Source organism: Strigops habroptila, chromosome Z (genome assembly GCF_004027225.2).
Source record: "Strigops habroptila isolate Jane chromosome Z, bStrHab1.2.pri, whole genome shotgun sequence".
NCBI lineage: Eukaryota > Metazoa > Chordata > Aves > Psittaciformes > Psittacidae > Strigops > Strigops habroptila.
In genome coordinates this window covers 49,621,023-49,642,234 of record NC_044302.2, presented here as the reverse complement: position 1 = coordinate 49,642,234, position 21,212 = coordinate 49,621,023, and the positions used below count along the sequence as shown (strand labels likewise).

Below are 21,212 nucleotides of genomic sequence, written 5' to 3'. Positions count from 1 at the left end.
GTACAGAGGGATTTAAGGTGCCTTACATCCCTGTGAATATGAAATGACTGACTTCATCAAGACACTGGCTGATATGAGAACCTCAGAAGCCGGTCCTCTTAATCTTATAAACACTGGCAAATTCCTTTTTCTCTCAGAGCTTTTTTTTTCCTTGCTGCTCCTGAAAAAACATTGTTCTGAGACTTTAAATTATAGTGGATGTTGGCAAGCCACCATTAACACTAAGAAAAGAAAGATGATGGCGAAAACTTCTGCAGCTACTATTTCTTCTAATTACTAAAGGAAATACGGAACGTGTTTATTTAGCATTACTCAGACTATACGGGTTCAAACCTCCAGGGACTGGTTGGTTTTTTCCCCCCGTCTTTACCTGCCTGCCCCCCACAAGAATTTCAAGAGAGAATTGTTATGAACAGACTGATGAACCAATATCCAAATTAGCAATCCATCTAGGAGTGCCAGATCTTCACTGTTGTCCTCCCAGCAGCTGAGTCAACTGATACTCACTAAACTAAAATTAACTCTCAGATGTTTGATGTGTGATCCAAAAACAAGCAGAAAAATAACTTGACAATCCAAATAGAGGCATAATTGACCCTGTCTGGGCTGGCAATGTAACCTATCATCTTACCCACCTGGACAAGGAGAAGAGAGAACACCTATGGTTATCCCAGAGTCTGCTGTAGTCCTCCAAATGGCTTCCTCCAACTTCTCTAGGTTTTGAGGCAGTCTTTGGGCTGTGGGAGACTAGTCACTTATGTGTCAGCCTTACGTGCCAAATACACTGGATCCACAGGCATGTCTGGTGCCTTTTCACTTGCACCCTACATAAAAAAAAAAAAAAAAAAGGGCAAGAGAAACTGGAATTGTGCTGAGTCTCTGTCCTGAATGGTGTGTTAGGTGGTGCTGCTTCCAGGTAGAACTGTTCACTGTTACTGCTTGAAATGTGCTGTTGCATCTGGCATTTTTTGATGGGAAATTATGCAAGGGGCACAAGATTTATTATCTCTGAAAAATAAAAGATTGGAGAAAGGACCTGCCACCATTGTTTGTAGAAATAATCAGCAGTTCTAAGCCCAGGATATCTCTGTTGTCTTGTGTAGATGTTTACACCTGTAGAATAAAACCAAATAAAAACCTCCCATGGGAATACGAAAGTTGCCCAGGTAAATGGGACAAAAGTTTATCCTTGAAATTCAGCAGGAATTCAGAACTCAGCATGGAAACTTTGTCCCTGCCATCAGTACAATTAGGACTGGAGATGTGGGTGTACACAGGGAACATAAATTTATCTGTGCCTTGTATAAAGGATTTCAAAAGTGTAATGAGGAAGCTAATAAAAAATCCACAAGAAGCTGAATCTTGGCAGATCTAGAAGTGTACGAAAAGGGGGCAGTGGAGGAAGGGGACAGGAAGATAACATAGTGATAGAACAGATTAAATGAGTCTTGTGAGGCCAGCTCACTTCTCCCTTGGACACAAAGGCTGATTGCCTGCTTGCTTCTCTTGTCTCTGGAATGCAGCATAATTTTTGTCTCTTTGGGTGGGAGGAAAGGCTGAGTCCCTGAAGGTGTGCCTGTACCTCTGTAATTTGAGAATGCCAGAAACAACCCAGCAGCTTTGAGCCTGTTTTCCTTAGTAGCCTCTTTGAGTCTGCAGAATGCTAATGACTGGATTTATTAGGACAACAACCCCTGAAGGGGATAGATAATGTTGTGTGGAGGCAGGACCCACATCCAGAGCCCCAGGGTTCACATGAAGGGCACTCCTTCTGACACCTCTGACACATGAAATGAGCAAAGCTTTGCATTTCTGCATTAGTGGCAGAAACTTCTGTTCCATCATATTAATGCAACTGCCAAAATCAGCCAGGTCAAATAACCGCATGCTGTTTCTGCTCAGGTACTGACAGTCTGGTAATCTTCAGCTTCTTATCAGTGCTGGGGTTAACCCACTGCTACCATTATTGGGCAGCTACAGTAGGAAAACTTTTATCTTGTAAAATATGTTCGAAGCTAGTGGGTTTTCAAGTCCTTAATACCTTTGGAAAAGAAGCAGTGGTGTGGAATGGGAGCAGGTCCAGTGGCAGAGGTGCCTGCGAATCCTGCAGCTCAAGCATAGCACTGGTATTTCCTTCCCTTACTGCTAACATAACAGTGGCTTCTAGCACTGTCACCTACCTGAGAGTTGCCTTCCCTAATGAGCCGAAGGCTTTAACAGTGGAAAACTCTCAGTAAATGCCAGTGCAGATGGAGCCCTAGTGGCTAAGGCTGGCTGAACAGAAGCAGTTTCTTGTAACTCAGTTTTTACAAAATGGGGTTGTAAACTTTTGCCTTATTGTAACTGATACAAACTTGGCCTTATAATAGGTGGAAAATATTTATCTGGCTTTAATTTGTGTCATTATCAGGAGATTTGACTTTGTTCAAAGGTAAAAATGGGAATTCCTGGGACTATGATCTTGGTCTTTTAGTTTGTGTTCTAGTACCTGAGCTTTTCCTGATTTGGAAATACTGTTAGGAGCAAGTAGATTTTTATTAGATTTAGTGTTACACGTTTCCTGTTTCAGAAACTGTTTCAACTTAGGTGGCAAATCGTAAAACCTAGCTACTTTATCAATGACCCTTGTTTCCCATATGTTGTTTAGATTGTCTAGTGTAACTCCACAGGACTTCCTTCTTCTGATTCTGGGAGAAGGGAAGTGTGAGCTCACGTCACATGGGTGCACATGCTCATGTTTGAAAGCAGAATCTTTCTCTTCAACAGTGTGTACAGAAAGCATGCATCTAAAGGCAACTAATCTGCAACTTAGTTGATCGCATCACCCACTTTGCTTCTTTTGCTTTGGGTCATATTAAATATTTTGTCTAGCTTTCTTTTCCTTCATAACTTCACTAACTGGGTAAAATGACTCCATGTTCTGCATCCCAACATGTACTTTAAAAGTATACCTGTGTGCATGCGTGAGGCAAAGTCATGAAATTTGTCCGCGAATTTCACATGAAATCACCAAGTATAGGTTTCTTCAACGGTGCTCAGCTGGGAATGTTGCCACTGCTGGTGTTGCCAGATTGTATAGGAATTCCTCTGCAGTTTTGCACAGGATCTTTTGTAAACAGGGTTTGGTAATAACTTGGTTACATAAAGCTGAGGGCTGTTTATGTGCTTGCTGTGGTATGACTGCCTCCCATATGGCTTCCAAGCTTCACCAGTAAGACATGGTTAGAGTTATCTTTCTCTGCTCACCATATGAGAGCAGGGTGAGGTCACTTTGTGATATGTGTGAAAAATGACTTTGCCTGTCTCTTAATGTCACAGAGCATGAGCTGTCTCCTAGCCTTGTGCCAAAAGGTTAAACTAAGTAGGGATTTCAGGATAAGGAGAAGCATCCTTTTTTTCCACAGGTTTGCTTCTATTTCACTCCTTTAGTTCATTTCAGGGAATAAGAGACCATGCAGTGGGATGAAGAAAATTCCTCTGTAAGAGTTCTTGCCTGTGGGGACACTGTGGATGGGAGTACCATATGAGTACTTTCAGTGTCTCCATTCTTAGTCATTGTGTCCCAAGAGCTGTGTCTTCCAGGAACTCAGCATCATCAGGCACTGATGTCAATATGATGTCTTTGTCCACCTCAGGGACTGATGAACCCTAAAGTGTTCTGGACCTGTAGGAGGAATAGGATGTCTGTTTTGCAGTTTGGCTTCCATCCAGTGAAATTGTTTGAGACAGTACTCTGCATCTCTAGATTATTGGCTGGATCTTCCACACACTGAACTTTCAGTTTTTCATTGCAGATACCTGTGGGATTGACTTGGGCCATGCATGTCCCTGCTCTCCAGGCCATCAGGAATCTCTCATGCTTGTGTTTGCATCCTTTCAGGGAGCACTGGCAGTTTTGAACCCTTCTCCATGGGTTTATTGGGCTCACAGACTGCTATTGGAGAATACTTTGATTACTGAAGGGGTACGAGAAGAACCCAATCTTGGGAGGCACATAGAGAGGGATGAACTGTCCTTTGTACCTCACAGTTAAGTGATAATTTTTGCTGAACTTTCTCTTTTTTTCATGGGTAGCATAATAAACCTCCTCATGTCATGGCTTTGTTACAGGCCAGTAACACTAATCCAACCATCTATAGGTGTCATATTCACCTTTCTGGAGCATGTTATATGAATTTATCTATATAATACTTGGAAGCAGTGTAAAAAAATTGTAGCAGATGACCATTGCCATGGGCATTTCCAGGAATTTTCCAAATAATTGTAAGTTCTGTATATCTAAAGCATTCTTGAAAATATTTGTTTCAGTGACCCATAGAGTCTCTGGCACCAGAAGTCCTGAGCACTTCCACCCCAACCAGAGATAAACATCCTTTCTGATCTCCCCTGAGGCTAGAATTATTTGTGCCATTTTGTGGTTGCACTGTTACAATCATGTACTGTAGCTGTTCCCACCACTTCTTGGAGGTCAGCACTCCAGATCAGGTTTCCTAATAAACAGTTTTGTTTCTTCACGTGTATGTCCAGTGATTCATTGTCTTGGGACATTTGTAGGTGGTGAGGTCCTGGCATGCTTCTAAGGCACATGGGAAGTGCTCTTTTTCTACTAAGGAAAACACAACAGACATGAAGAATTATGTGGGCTTGGGAGTTTCCTTTTAAATGACTCTAAAGAGAAGGCCAAGACAATTTGTGTGTCAGCTTGGAATTGTGGATTTTGTTGAAATTCAGAGAGTGACATAGTTTTCCACAGTCTCACAATCTTTCTTCATATGAAAAAAGAACAGAAGCAGAACTTCTGTTAAGCAGCATTTCCTTGTCCATTTCGCTAGATGCAGAAAATTTTCAGCCTCATGACGGCTCAAATTCATGTTCAGGAGCCTTTGCTGAAACCCACAGTCCTAGCACAGTTACCTAGGTGAGAATGCCTCTGTGTGCACTGGCAACAAAAGCTGCAAGCAGGGGACATGGATTTCATGGCAACAGTAGTAGCCTGTATTCTGCAGGATTGGGTACTGCTACCGAGGAACGTCAGGTGCTATCGATGCATTTCCAAATGTGTGGACTAGTCTACAAGTGCATATTAGTCAAACATCATTGTTTGAGCATATTGCCTGTTGCGGTCCCTGCATGCCATCTCTTTTCAGTGCAGGTTAAAGGCTGGTGTCTTACTTACTCTCCAGTAGAGTGCATGGCTGAGCTGGCGCACACGACAGCTTCTTAGTTTCTCTTTGAGCTTGAACACAGAAGAATAGAGATTCATCGCTCCCCACCCCCTGCCAGAGTAAATTGACCTCGCAGAGGCATCTCTTCACCTAGTGGTGTGAAGATAACGCAGGGCTGCGTACAGAAAGAAAAGAGAAGGCTTTTTGATGGGGCAGGGCCCAGGGCTTTTCTTTTGGGAGGCGTTTAAGTGTGTTAGGCTAAAGTAGAAAACAGGTGAAAGAGGCCTACTCCCTGTCATGTGACTTTGGGCTAAGTGTCCCTTGCAGCATAGCTGCTTGATCTTAAACCTTGGAGAGTGAATCTTGCTCATGTTTCTTACAGTTGCTTTCGATGATCAGGTCTCTCACACACCACCAGGCTCTCTCTGTGGCAGTTCCCAGGAAAGAGACAGAAGTGCTGACTCTAGAGAGGCTCCTGGTGGGGTCCTGTACCTCAAACCCTCACCCTTCTGTCTTTTTTCATTTTACACCTAGCTCAGGTTGAGCCTGTAGGTCCTCTGGGCCTTAGACCAGCTCTGTCTCATGAAGCACACATGGTGTACCATTTGTGTAGTGAACACTGACATCTCTTGATTCTTTTATATGCCTAGCCTGAGTGGTTCCTGGTTGATTATGTCTTCTGAACAATCTAGTATCACAAGCCTGTTTGTATTTGTATGCATCTGTTTCACACTTGTCTATTCATTTGGTCTGTTCTCTTTTGCAAAGTATTAGCACATCATTTTTCTTTCCCATGCAGACAGCACTCATTGCATTGACAACAGTGAGCAAAGGCTTCCTGTAGAAGGCTGTACACGTGATTGTCATATAAAAGGTATTCTTATCACTCCATCAAATTAAAAAGAAGATTAAGGCCCAGCTTCAGGAAATCGCTCAAGCAGGATGGCTGATTGAAATGGGATTCATCCATGTGCTACAGTAATTTCCCACACACTAGTCTCAGTCACTGCTCTGAGCAAGCATAACTGAAGATTGACAGGGGGTAGTATGTTTGGTCGTGTGATGTGAGCAGCTATTCAGTAGCTCACTCCTGAAATGCATGAAACTGTAAGCTCTTAAACTGACATGAAGAAAATTATTTTACTACTATAGATTGCTTATCTTTGTCTTGTTCCTTTCCTCCTGAAGGTCTTGGATTAGGAAAATATTAGTTCAGAGCCTTGGCTTTTCACTGCTGAGGGTGGGACTCAGCTCATCCAACATTGCCCGCATGAGACGGATACCTAGTCTGAACTTGCTATATACACTGCCCCTATCCTCATTAATAGAGATGCACTTTCTAAGACTCTAAGCTGTCCTACCTCATCCTTGTTACAAGGGGTGGATCACCTTTGGGAAGCACTCCTTTCTCTACTGTCTAGAAGCAGGGGAGGAAGAGTGAATCCTCATTCCCTTTGCACATACATTTCCTCTTTGTAAAAGGTGGGAGATAGGTCTATAGGGTCTGGCACCTTATAAACTTTCTGTTGGCCTTCCAGTGGCTAATTTTACTCAGTTAAAATGTTTAATTGCAGTCATTCCTGTTCCCTGATGCAGCTGGTCTTTTTGCTGACATGAGAAAATTCTCATTTAACTGCACCTGGGCCTGGACCACTGGCAAAAAACAGATACCAACTGTGCTAATTTAGGTCCACGTAATGGCCCATTAACTTTACTCTTTCTGAAGGCAAAAGTTAGGCTGCGAGAAAATCAGCTACTTGGTGAGAAAATATGATACCCCGTGAGCATGCCTTGCAGCGTTTGGTTGAAAAGTTTCATTTGAGCTGGATTGTTTGCATTCTTAGGCTCTCAGGGAACCTTGATCTTGATAAATGTCTGTGCTCAAATGATACCATCCCACTGTCATGCCTTAATCTGGTAGTTCATAAGCCCCTTGGTGTTATGGCACGAGAAACTGGAATTTTGTGCTCCAATTCATTGGATCTATTTTGGAGTGAAAAATCATAGATCTGTTTGGTATAGTCCCCTGTTAATCTCATTACCATTGGACTTCCCTTTCTATCTCCTTGCTACTAGGATCCTTCTGGTGGTTTTATTGCCATGTACTTATGAAGAATATTAGCAGAAAACAGTTTTTTTTCTGAAGTTATTTATCAGTTTTAGAACTGCTTACACCTAGAGAGGCAAGGGAGCTCTCTAATAAGACTATTTCTCAAAGCCTAATTTTAATTAATGTAGGCTGTTTAATGAACAAATGTTTTCAAGAAAGCTAAATCTATGAGGGACTGTACAAGGCCTCTGTTGTCCATCTGCTTCTCAGCAGCCGTGTTTAATAAGGTGTCAGAGTGATGGTGGAAATCAGTGAGCATGCAGATCAGTGTGCAGAGCATACAGTCCTCCAGAAATAACTCCTGCATCCTTTGAGTAGTCGTTTACTCACTATGATACTGAATTATGGGCTAACCAGCCACCACATCTTTCTGAAAATGGAGTAGAGACATAAATCACAAAATTGGGGCAGACGTAAGCTAGGTTAAGTCCACTCAAAAATTTTGTCAATACAACTGAAGTGGTGTTTCTGTCCCCGATGGCTTATACAAAGGAATGAAAGGGGTTGATCTAAGTCTTTGGCTTTCAGAGCTATTTTCCATTCTCTGCAGTTGGATGATTCTTCATAATTTAAAAATTGTTAATGATGTTGGCTGACATCTCAGATAGTGCCTTTATGATGCCAGAGTATGTTAAAATGATGCACGCACTGTGGTCAGATTCTGACCTGGTTTGCACTGCCACCAGTTGTAGACTCGGTGCTGCTTCTGAACAAGTGTCTCTCAACTGTATTTCTTATTGCTCCAAGAAATCAAGAGTGGCCAGATAATGCAACAACCTGTGGGACCAGAGTAATTTTAGTCACATTTGCATTTAGAGAGGCAGAATGTGGTAACTGAAGTGACCTGGGGCAAGTTAAGCAATCATTTGTTAGAGATCTTCTGTTTCTGGTGCATGTTGGTGGTAAGTGATGAAACACTACCTGCCCTGAGTGTGGCATGCCTCCTATGATGACGAAGGACTTTGTTGTTCTTTTCTCTCTTTCCCTGTGCTGGTTGAGTTCTGATGTAATTTTTCTCTTAACTGCAGGTCACTTCATGGGCAACAACACAGTGATTGATGTTTTGAGGAGAGAAGGGTACGAGGTAGAACACACTCCAGCTGGACAAGCCATCAACAAGTAAAGCGTGCTTTTATCTAGTGAGCAGCCATTGGGAGGATGGGTAAACAATCGTGAAGAGCTAGGGGCAGCTGGAACTATCCCTAACAGTGAGCTGGGCTCTGTCTTTCCTCCCCACCAGCAATTTGCTTTTCTCTTCCATGAGGCAGTTTAGAAACAGGATTTTATTTGTTTTGGATTTGGTTTTTTGGTGTTTTGTTTCTAGGGTTTTGTGGGGTTTTTTTGGTTTTCTTTTTTTTTTTTTTGGTTGGTTGGTTTTTGTTTTGGTACGTTGGGGTTTATTTATAAAATAAAAATATTTTTCCCCAGTTAGTTTTTAACTCTTAAAACAACAACCGTAGAGTATGCATGCTTGGTTCATCATATCTGGATGCTGTCTTATACCATATAGGGTTCCAACCTCCTCCTTCCTTCAAGTGTTTAACTGCCCTGCCTTTTAACACTTTCATTCTTTTACACTGCAATTTTTAATTCTTTCTAATTTCTCTCAGCCTGGAATCTGACTGACTAGAGTCCACCAAGCCTCTTTGCAAGCTGTCCCCATGACTTGTTGCTCTCATGTCCCCTGCTCTTTTCTGCATTTTTAAGCCAAAATACTGGTTCATCTGGTTTAAGCCAATATTCTGGTTCATCTTGCAGCTGTCCTTTGGGATACACCCTTACTTTTTATGTCTCACTGGATGCCTTTATCCATCTCCATGTTTTCAGTAACTAGAGAATGCCAAATAATCTCCTCCATGCTCTGCTGAGAATTACATGTGCTCTTGACTTACCGCTTCCTAGGTAAGTCTTGACTTGCCACCATCCTAGGGTCTGCAATCCTTGTCTCCCCCTTCTCCAGACTCTTGGAATCCCATGCTCTTGTGCCTCTTGGATATCCCCACTCTTTCTTAGATTCACTGCTAAAAGACCACAGTGGAAGAAAGGTTTTATCCCAGATATGGTACTTTTTCCCTTTTATCCCCTTTGCCGGGCATCAGACAGGCTGTCCCTCACTGCTTACTTCTCCACCCTTCTCCCCCACATTTCTGAGATGGGGTCTCAGGAAGGATGATCACCCCTTGTGCAGAGTTCTTATTTTGTGGTACAAAATAGTAACAGATGTTTTTCTCATATTCTGGTTGAGTCATACTCACCTTTCTCTTTGCACCATGTTTGCTGCTGTTTTCAGACCATGAGATTCAAACTCCGGCAGCTCATGTTTTGCTAGAATTCCTGACATGGACATGTATCATTAACTTCATGTGCACTGAAACAAATCGAGCCAAGACTCATCCTCAGGAGCACATGAATGCAACCCCTAACCCTGTTGCCACCAATGGGCAGGTAGTTTGGCATGGAGAAACTCCCTATGCTTAAGCACAAGACTTAATGATCCTTAACACTTAAGTCACATTAGACAATCCAGTGTAACAGTGTTTATATGATAATCAAAAAGCTGCCTGAACTGAAATTTCTGTGGTGGTGTTTTTTATCCCCCAGAACATTCTTAGCTTAGATATTCCTAAAAACAGCCATAGCAGCTTGTTAAAGCTTAAAGGAAGATAGCTTAAGACATACTTGAGAATAAAGAAGACCCAACACTGCTCCGTAAAGGTATAGCTGTAAGGAAATCAGGGGCAGACAACTGTGGAAAGGAGAGCTAGATCTCACCCATCAGAGAGGCAGGTGTCAATGATACTCAGGGTAGTCTGGCACCCAGTTTTCTGACCACATCATAGGTGTTCATTGTTCAGCCAGTGACTCTTGTGCCTTGAAAACCCTCAGTTTGACATTGGTTGCATCTCAAACATTTCATTAGGGCTACTGGACAGAACATCTTTCCTGGAGTCTTTTAAAGCTGGGTGAAAAAGCTAAATAAGATGGCACTTTAGTGTTTTCTTTGAGAAAAGGTGTTTCCATTTCTGGATGATTTTAAAAGAGATTTAAAAATATGAAACAAGTTTCAAGAAAAATTTGAGTTCTAAAGGAGAAGAGCATTTGGGGTGAGGGAAAACCTGTAGAGAAGAGTATGTCAGAGTCTTGGGGGTTGGATGATTGCTATCCTGGGCTTGTTCTAGTAACAAATACCAGGCCAGTCTGTGTCAATAAAACCATATCCAGCTACTGTCCTAGACAGCAGTGCTACACTCAGTCCAGTCAGTATCACCGACTATTTCACAGGACAAAATTCAGAGAGGAAAGAACTGGAAGTGGTTGAACTGAGAACATTCAGGTGGCTGTTCTACTGCCAGATACAGTAGGGGATCTTAGTTGAGACCTAAAACAAGAGGATGAGGAATTCTGCAGTTGTCTCCCTTCCCTGCAACGTGACATTGTGGAATAGCAGCACAGTCCGCTGCTTCATGTGCTCAGGCTAAACCCAAAGACCCTTCTGAGGTATCTTGTGTATCTGTGAACGAAGAAAGATGAGGGATCATTAAGCATATTTTTCTGTAACGGGCAAACTGCCAGGTGCAGTCACACAATTTCACCTGCAGATAGGTGTCCTGCCCATCTGCAGGGGAAGGGGATGAGTGCTAGTAGTGGCGTCTGGAGTCTGAGGGCTGCTTGTTTGTGGTATCAGCAAAGCAAGGAAGGCAAAAGAGGTGCTCCAACCATGCAGTAGTGCAAAGGACAGTTTATAAATAGTGCCACAAGTTCAGTCAGGCTCCTACTGTCTTATTTTGGGCTTTAACTCTTGTTTCTGATTTTAGAATGCATATATATATTGTAAAATATTAATCACATAATCACAGTTGTAATTAAGGTGCTTCCTGACTCCTTCCTTAGCTGCTGTGCTGGAAGCGGGAATTGGCCTTGGGGACGAAGGACGTGCTTTTACATCTGTGTGCCTTTCCTGGACAGTCTCTGGAAGAATTGCTTGCAGGAAATGTTGCAAAGGAGGTTATGCATATGAGTGTATGTTATTAATAGTGTTTTGAGGTTGCAGGAGTCAGAATAAAGGACTGGCCATGCAGCTTGGGGATAATCTTGGCTGTGCCTTTGGCAGTGTTGAGCTTCAGCATAATATGGCCATGGGTTTGGTAGGGGAGCAGGCAGCAAGGCAGTATAATCTACAGAGGGGGGCTGGCGCCCATTCTGTGACTGTCACAATTAAGGAACAGGCACAGTGAAGAGACATTGGGGAAAAGGGAAACACAAGCAGAGGACCTTCAGAAAAACCAGATCGGGTCACTGGAGACAACTGGCAGGGGGGTCACCCTGTAAGGCTGTTAAAGAGTGGATGATGTGAAGATGTTGTGCAGGAGAGCTGAAAGGTTCAGAGACAATAGTGAGAGTGAGAATCACAAGGATTTTGAAAGAGATTGATAGCCCTAGAGCCATTTGTGCCACTCTCTGTCACATAAAGTGTACTGCATGATCAGCCTGTGACTTTCCTTGCAGGAAATAAGATAAAATTCTCTTCATTTTCCATCTACTCTCTCCCTCATATTCCAGTTTACAGCTTCATTTCTTCTTCTCTAGGATGGACCCTCTTTATTCTCCATCAAAGAGATATGCCCACAGTGACGGGCTAGCTTGAAAACTAGCTTGAAAACTGCAGCCTCACTGAAACATGTCTCTTTCTGGACCTCTTCCTTTCTATGCCATTGCAACGGAGAAAGGAAATACACTATGGTTCAGGGAAGATTTCACTGATAGAAACGAGGTTTCTGCACAGTTCTCTGTGGTCCTCTGTTACCTTTCTGAATTTCAACCCAAGCCAGTCTTCAATTTTGTCTAGTTACAGAAGACTCCTGCATCTCTTCTCTTCATGAAGTAAACATAAAGATCAGCCAGATATTTGTACTGTGCTCTCTGGATCCACAGAGTGAATTAAGTTTGTCCAAGTTGCTCATGAACAAGTAAAGAGGGGGAATCACTTTGTTCCAAGCAATGAGGAGAAGTGTAGGCCAGCAAAGCCATGAGTGGATAGGAGACTGCAGCCTGCCTGCCTGGTGTATAGACGAGGAGATGTTGCTTGCTCCAAGTATAATGGATCAGAGCTTGAGTAATCAGGGTGGAGCAGATTGATTGTTTTTTCAATACATCATCTTTGCACAAAGCTGGGTAAGAATACCCTTAGAGCTTTTCCTGGGGCTCGACAGTGGTCCTTTGGGCTTCCAAGAATTGCCTTGTGAGAGAGTTTGTGCACGCACATAGGCTCACAACAGTATCTTGCTAGAGCTGCTTTGAAATCTGGATAACGCTGCCAGTCTAATACAGGATCTGTGCAGCTAGAAACCTGAAGGCCTGACTCCTACTCCTTATTACTTGCTATGTGTGCAAAGCTCACTTCTGTATTGTGAGCAGAGAGAGAGCTGCAATCGCTCAGCCTTCTCCCCTCCATGTGGACCTCAATACTTGTCTGATACACCCCTTTAAAACCACCATTTCATGCTTCTTGGTGTGCTTATCTGAGTGGCAAAACAGCATTATCTCCTTTTGCAGATCAGCATGGAGACAGTGAATACGTGGATTAGAAGTCAATGCCACAAAAGTGATCTGACCTCTGGTCTTTTATGTATCGGACGTGTCTCCTCACCCAGTGTTTTATAAAGGCTATGCATTCCCTGCTCTGTACAATCTGGCTTCATGAAAGAAAAGATGAGAGAATGGTGAACTTGGCACTCCCACGGCTAATCTGCTGCAGACTAGATGGCCCAAAGGGTTGCTTATGGTATATTGAGGCATTCACTTCAAAGACCATAATCTGAAGATGCATTTCTGCAGTCATGAGCTAGTCTGTGGACTAGCTCATTACTTTTCTCCACTAGTGGGAGCTGTTGATCTAGGACTGGCTCCTTCAGCTAGTGTGCCTTGGTTGTCCTGTCCCTGCACCTTTCCCCTGCCTTCCAAGTTAGTTGGCTCTGGGCAGGAGTTGCTGAAAGGAATAATCTGGTCTGTATTCTGCAGTGCACCAGACTAGAGGAGTGTAGTTCGACCTTCTCTGACTTTAAGGGCGATTCCTTTTTTGGCTCTTTCTAGACACAATAATGCAATGTTATTCTCAGGAGTTATTCCAGCCTGAGCCAGACTGCATTTCAGTTCCAGATTACCTCTTTTCCAAATCTTTTTTCATTAAAGAGAACTATTTTGATCAGAAAATTGACTCAAAGAAGAGGGAGCAGGAATACAAGGCAGAGAAATAAGCATCCAGCCAATGTCGGGGAGAAACATGTGGTTTATTTGTGCCTTGATGGTATCTGTACCAGGATTCTGCCTCAGAAGCCCTTTCAAATATTGTCTGTGTTCCCTCCTTCTTCCAGCAGAAAACACGCCAAAACCTTGTTAGCCTTTTCATCATCATCACTGGCACATGGTCCCTACGTTGTGTCCCAGGAGCTCCCACTGCCACTGCATCCCCCGAAGGAGAAGGAGGAGGAGGAAGAAGAGCTCCTGCCTCACCTGCTGCTCCCTGACAGTATTGATGTGCTGGAGAAGGTAGACAGGAAGTACAAAAAGAAGAAGAAGCAGCAAAAGAAGCAAAGATTGAGACAGTTTAACGACCTCTGGGTTCGCCTTGAGGAAAGGTAGCTGATGGCTGGGGAGGGAGGAGGGTTTGTCATGCAAACTGGACTTTAACTTGGACTGCTTAATCCAGTATGTCAAGCTTCTGCAAGCGCTAGATATACACTGATGGCAGGATCTGACATTCTCCCTCACTGTGGTTCTTGCTGAAATATTTACTCAAGGCTGTTTGTGCTTTTAGTAACAAAATAGCTTCTTCTGCATTAGGTTAGGTTTCTGGAAAATTCAGCATAATACAAGTGGAAGCCTTGTCTACACCATTTTGCATTTGGTCTTGAGGGGTTGTGAGCATATGGTGGTCCTCTTTATCACAGGCAGCTGCATTCAGTGGTAGATGGTACATACCAAAGCCTTGGACCTTTATCCAAGACCTGCTGCATGTGTAGAAAATGTCATATCTGGCATATGTGCTCCTTGCATTTCGACAGTATTTATGCAGTATTTCCAGTCTCTGTGTTCTTCCAGTCTTAAAAATTATGTGAGCCCCATGGCATTACTGAAGATTTGGAAAGGGGGATAACAACCTAATGGATGATGGAGTTAGTATAAAAATGGAGTGTGTTGTGAGGCAAAGGTTCACACAAACCCCCTTGTTATCATCCTGAAGAGTTTACTCGCCTACGAGAACTACAGCAGCCTGCAAAAAAAGCCAACTTGTTCCTCAGTAGCTGTAGTTGCTATAGGCCTGTGGCCGAAGGTGTACCTTAGTGATGACCTCCTGTCAGATAACACTCAGGCCTGAGTCTGCTCTTTTTTGTACTGTGTCCCTCTGTGTCTCTGCCATACTCAGGCTGAAAGCATTTTATTTTTGTGGTACTTTGAATAACCAGACAGGTTGGGATGATGGAGAAGAGCTTGCAGTTTTTGAAATTAAGCCTCTACATTCTTTTTTTTTTTCCTCTGAAGAATATTTGTCCTGTTCCCCAAGATACTGAGTATATCCGAGTTCTCCTGTGCCCCTCTTGTCATGTCGCTGGGTCCCAGCTGTGCCACTGGTTTGAGTAATACATTGCGCAGGCTGGCTCCAGGCACGTGCAGCAGCTGTTGTTCTGTTCCAAGCATTCAGCCATTGTCAGACTTTTTAGACCAAACTCACATTCTTCTTTAATAGAGTAGTTTTGTGCCCTGTCTCTGCTCCTCCTTCCAACCTGAGTGTGAGTAGTCTGGAGAGAAAGGGAAATAAATGCATATGGGGGTTTGCATGCCCACAGATGGACCTACACACAGTTCAAGATTCACCAGTACAGCAAATGCAAATATTGATCAGATTTGGTTTTGACTTTTAGTTTATCATTTACTTTACAGTTCACAAAAGCTGTTTGTGAACCATTTTTTGGGGTGTCTGTTGACAATCTGTCGAGTTGAAATGCTAAGGGATGATCTGGAGTCTTTATGATCCCAAGATCTCATCCTGCATGCACTCTGACACATGTAGTTTTTCACACACAGCTGTCCTCATCAAGCTCAGGGAAGTCAGTGAGCATCCTGATCTGACATATGCATGCACTTGCGGCATCAGTGCCTTCAGAAGAGGGAAGTTGGGAGGATGTGCTGCTGTGGCAAAGCTGGAGGTACATTAGGGCTGCATACTGGATTGCAGCTACTGCAAGGCAATAGTGAGGTAAAAGCAAAGCTAATGATGACATCTTGGGAAACTACTGCATAAATATGGGAGCACCAAATGCTTCCTTTACTTTCCTTCTTTGGTGAGAAGTGGCTGTTATCCACGCACGGCCCCCACCCATGTCTGTAAAGGGGGTGGATCACGACCCTCCTCTCCCTGCCGCGCCGCTGCGGGCTGCCTGGTCAGCCGTGGGCCGGGCTGACAGCCCCACCTCGTGGCACAGCCGCGACGTGTCCCCACGGAAACACGGCGCAAGCTCACACGGTGTGCAGGGCTCGTCTCACCGGCAGTCTCAGCCCTTGCGCTGCGCGTCCCCCCGCCTGCCCAGGCACAGGTAAACCTACCAGGTTTCTTGTGCGTGGACTATTCTGTGAGCCCGGCAATGTGAAAAGCACAGCGGAAGTAATTTCATACAGTCTTGCAGTGGGCTTGGCAGCATTGCTTTGGTTGTATGCATCCTGTATGCATCAGCTATCAGCTGTATTTCTTTGATATGCTGCCAGCTGGCTTCTCTTCAGTTATTGTTCAAACCTTCTGTGGCACCTTTGGGTATGGACCAGTAAGTGTTTTAATAAAACATACTAATTGCCTTCAGTTGCCCAAACCATTTTTGCTTAATGCAGATGGCCAAAATAAAGCAAGAATAGGGAGTGGGTGGAGGAGAAATTACTCTGCTTTTGTATTTGGCAGGTAGATTTGCTTTTAATTTTGGCCAGATTTGTCTTCTGGCTCACACAGCACCATGAGGCCCCGGGGTATATGTCAGCCTTATAGCTGTGGGGTCGAGCATGGCTTTCAAGCTTTGCCAAAGAGAGCAACACCTTTGTGGTATCTGACCCTTTTGACTCTTGACCTGCCATGGTGTGGGAGCTTCCTCAGTTCAGGACAGTTGGTATTAGTAGCCTGGAGCATACAAATTTCTCTCCTCCATCATGTGTTGCCATAATGGGAGTTCAGCATCATCTAGGCTCTGACTCAGTTCTTGTTCATCACCACCTCGGAGTCCTCAGCACTGGGCGATACTCTGGGATGTGGTGATCTTCTCCCAGTGACTCTAGAATGCATTTCTGGAAACAGCTCTTTCTGTCCTTAAAGCATGTCATGCAACCACCCTGTAATTCCTGACCTGTGGAAGGGAACATGCAGTATAGGAACTAGTTAGGTCCATGCTAAGATGCACATACTGAAGCATGGCTGGAGAAGATGGATTGATTCAGCTGAAAGCAGATGCCTCACTCCTGCTGTGTTCAGCAAGTGTCACTGCAGTGACACTCCTCTGCAACAAAGCTTTTTTGGTTCTTACTTATTTTCTGCTTAACTGTAAGGCACTAGGAGTACAATTGTCTTACCCTCCTGACTGCCTGTGTGGGAGCAGTGGGGAGGCTGGCTCGGTGGACCTGAGATGCAGCCTCCTGAATCTCTTCCCCATTCCCCCTCAAGACTGCTTCGCAGTTCAGCTGGGCACCCTAATCCACGTGGGCTGAAGTCGGAGCTGCCCATTTGTGTAAGGAAGGGATGAAGCAGCACTCTGCCATTGAAAGGCATAGTCCTAGTATGAGAGACCATTCTTAGGAGCCCAGAAAACTGACAGTGGGCACAGAAGCTGATGACCTCCTGCTCTGTGGGCACTGGGCAGTTGTGGGCTGGGTCTGGACTGACGTTCTTGTCTTGCCTTGCAGTGCCACCGACCCTCCTCCCCGGATCCGCATCATTAATGGCTACATCACAGTTGAACCCCAGCCCCGGGGCCACAGACGGTCCAGTCATGCTCGTATGGACACTGGCAGCACTCACCAGCTCTCCTGTTCTCTCTCCCTTACGCTACTGACTTTGACTTTGCATATGATAAGGCTTCCTTGAAACATAGGGGGAGTCAAGGTGCAGGGCTCTGCAGCTTGCAGTGAAAAAGAAACTTATGTGAAAAAAAACCCAAACAAAAATAGAAGACTCTGAGTGGGACACCTGTTCTTTGGGTGTTCTTAAACTGTCTCCTTTTCCTGAGTCTAGATCATTAACACTAGTAACTGGTTTGACCTGCCCAATACAGGAGAAGATATTTTAATGAAAGTGTTATTTATCCTTCTCTTGCAGAAGAATGATTTCATGTTATCCCATAATGCTTTGGGGAGATTATAATGTCGCTATAACATAGCTGTTGTTTAGCTGTGTGAGCCCAACTAAATTACACTTTTTTCACCTTCAGTGCCTTGTAAAACAATTTACACACCACTAACTTGTTTATTAGAACAGAATATTTTGGTCATATGAGTGCAGCTGGGAAAGAGAGGTTGGTAATTTATGTCTCTAATGGTAATGCTTTTAATTCTTGCTTGTTAGGGCTCCAGATTATTACATATAAAGGTTCATGACAACACCTTCTACAATAGAATAAAACGGTAAAGACTTGTGAACAGAATGTTTCTGCTGTCTGTTTGGTGCTGTTGTAAGATAGGTACACCCGAACCTCCAGTAGCCAGACAAGTCTCATACGCACAAACTAATGTACATTTAAGAAAAACAAATAGACTGGGGAACTTCACGGTCATAATGTTGAACACTTTAAAAATAAGTTCTCAAGAGGTGGATTGAGAAGCCTAGATGCAAGTTTTCACTCTCTTTCTAATATATTGTTATTACATATCTGGATTCACTTTTGGGGAGAAAGGGCTTTCTTTTCCTTAGTTAAAAAGATGCACTGCAGGCCTCACAAACTGAGCACATACATGTGTATTTACCAGTGCATCTGAGAGGGCCACCAAACACACTAGTATCAGACTGTTATCTGCCACTTTCTAGCCTTTGTATTGTATTGCTTCTTCCTCGCTTCCCCCTGTGTAAAATAGCTGCTGCATAAAGTAGCCCCAGGCTGACTGTTCGCTGTGTTCCCTCTTCCATGGTTACTCCTGAGCTTTGCCTCTGTGAGGGGAGCTGAGTTGAGTGGAACAGCCACCAAAGTTTTTATTAGGTTGGCATGAGGGAAGAGTAATTATAAACCACTCACAGGTAACAGAAACCTGAAGAAGCACTATGGATAATTCAGTTCTGGCAGTGTAACTGATTTTGCAGCCTCTTTTCAAGTGCCTGACTGTGTCAGGGAAATAGAGATGTCTTTCAAGACTGATGGATTGTGTGCCTACAGAGGCTGCATCCTGGGATGCTTTCTGCAAAGTAATCGAATTCTTTCAAGGTATTTTTGAGGGTGTCAGGGGTTTGGTTTGATACCTGTGAACTAAACCAGTGGTTCCTACTCTTCACTTCCAGATCAGTCATTGGTGACTGGCTACGGCACACCAAAGTCTCGAAACTGTGACTGGTGTGGAGAGCAGCTGCACATGCTACTTATTTGTTTACAGTGACCACTGGGAAGTGCTAGATTTGGGTCCAGTTGTTTCTCCCTAGTTCCAGAACAAGGAAGGTTTGGCAGAAGTGGGGCAGCTAGAGGATCCATCCTAATGCCCAACGTCTGCTCAGGTACCACCCTTCTCTGGGCCACAAAGCATCAGGAAAACAAGCATTCTCATCATGAGCCTGGAGGACTTCACTGTCCCTCTATCTGTCTCTCCTAAGCAGCTATGGTAGCTTTTGCTGCCTCGCAACTGGGATTCAGTCAGGCTTGTGATCAGTAACGGAGTTGATTCAGAAGTCACTGTGAAGGTGCAGGTACTTCTTTCTTCAGTGCAAGGGCTGAAATCGTGCTTTGTCTCCTGTGCTAGGCGCCTACACATCCTCGAAGCGCTGTAACAAGGCATTCCTTGTTATATCTTAACATCCTGTTCTCCCTTTTCCTTTCCTTTGTACTTCCTAATTAGCCTGTGCACTTTGCTGTTCCCCTCCTTGCTTAAATAGTTTTCATAAATCATGTCTCCAATGTTCTCTGTGAACAGATCTGTTTTGAAGTGATTGGGACTCTTGTCATCGGTTCCTTTTGGTCAAGATTTCTATTTCTCTGTTGGGATGCCTGAGATTTGTGAAGTTATTAGCTGAAATTAAAAACCTATTCACTTCAAAATATACTGGTTTGATAATACAATTCCACACACCCTTCAGATTAAATTGTGATGTTGGAGAATATACGTTATAACCATCACCGATGTTCAGCAGTGTGTTGTGAATTCTTGTGAATATTCGTTGCTTGACTGATCTTGATTAATGGACTACTGTGTTATGACTTATATGCTTTTTAATTGTTATATGTACATAGGTAGGAAAAGGGCTTCCTCACGAATTCCTGCTTCCTGAGATAGTCAGCACTTGCACTTTATTTCTGTTTCATGGTGAAATGGACCAGGCGTTAGACACCATTTATTTTTAGCTTTGTTGACCTTCCAACAGCTACCTCCTGCAATTTCACAGCTTTTCCTTTCTGTTGCTGGTCTCTTTAATGCATTGAAGCTTTAGTTTATGACATGATATTTGTTTAGCAACAGAGATTTCTTGCGAAGGATTGCAGGAGGCATGACTTCACTCAATGTGCTTTTATACACAGCAATGTGTTCTTATCTGTCACAGCTTTTCTGTGAACTGTGAATGCTCCACAGAGAGCTGATGATCCAGTGCCAGTTTACTTTCAAACCCTTTCAGATTAGGATATGAAAAATAAAACTACTGAGAGAAAAAAAAAGTCTTGTTCCTCTGATAGAGTCTAAAAATGTCCACATCCCTCCTAAGCGATAATTACAACAATATGAGAGGGGATGCATAAACTGTGCTGATTAGCTCAGTTTAACCTCTAACTTGTCTTAAGGACCTTGCACAGTTTTGCTATTTTAAAGGCGCAGTAATATGAAAGAACACAGAATAATGAAAAAAAAAACCCAACCCTTGCTTAGTGATTCGTATTTCTTTCTTTTCACTTTGAAACTTTGGAAAGAGGGTTTGGGTGGGGGTTTTTTGTCTGTTTTTAACCATTCTATAGGAAAATCATACTTCTAAGAGATTAGACGGAAAAAGTGCAGGAGTTACAGAAGGCAGGTAAATAAAAAGAAATTAAGAAATCTAAGTGCTTTGTTTCTCTTTTTTCTCTGCACTCCTTTTGTTCCCTCTGCAACAAGGCTTCAGAGGAAAATACAGAGCTCTTCAACTGGGGAAAAAAGAGCCGGGCACTGAAAGAGCAAGCCTGCTCTTGAAACACAGGGTAGTTTTGTGGCTGGTCTGTTCTCTTCCCGGTAGAGTTGAAGCCACAGTTACTCCATAAGTAAGACAGCAAGCTAGTATAGGTCAGTGGGTTGTCAAGGTCCTTTTTAATCAGCAGTTAAAAACACTGTGACATAGTCAGTGTGAAGAAATCAGGCTGAAATATCTTATGTGGACAACCAAGGAATGTGCCTTAGAAAATGTGTTTTGCAAATCACTTGCTGTCTAGAAATGGGGACAAAACATGTCATTTACCCTTTATTACAAAAAAAATAAAATCATGAAAATTAATTAGAGAAAAAGAAAGTTATCTTGTTATATCCATGGTGAAACTGATTACTATTTTCTGCCCTTCTACTCTGCTTCATCCAGACTGCTATCCTGTAAGCACCAATGAATGCACATGAGGTTTATTCAGATCAGGTCTCAGGGTGAAGTTAATTTACCTTTCAAGATCACAGTCCTATCATGGTGCAGGTTTGCCCTTCTCGAGAAGACTGTATGTATCAGTAAAAAAAATCTCTATCACAATATATTAACACTCCTG

The 21,212-nt window shown here is 43.3% G+C and overlaps 1 protein-coding gene across 3 annotated transcripts in view; it reads left to right on the top strand.

Moving 5' to 3' along the window:
- LOC115619837 (metalloprotease TIKI1-like) overlaps positions 1 to 20,498 on the top strand; it is a 72,751-nt gene extending 52,253 nt beyond the window's left edge. For 2 of the 3 annotated variants that reach the window (XM_030512735.1, XM_030512737.1), the window contains exons 5-7: positions 8,304 to 8,394; positions 13,647 to 13,910; positions 17,212 to 20,498. In XM_030512735.1, coding sequence (XP_030368595.1) covers positions 8,304 to 8,394; positions 13,647 to 13,910; positions 17,212 to 17,392 — 536 coding nt within the window. In that variant the 3' untranslated portion in view covers positions 17,393 to 20,498. The remainder of the gene's footprint in view (positions 1 to 8,303; positions 8,395 to 13,646; positions 13,911 to 17,211) is intronic. The other variant, XM_030512736.1, reaches the window with a different exon arrangement.
- The last annotated feature ends 714 nt before the right edge of the window (positions 20,499 to 21,212 follow it).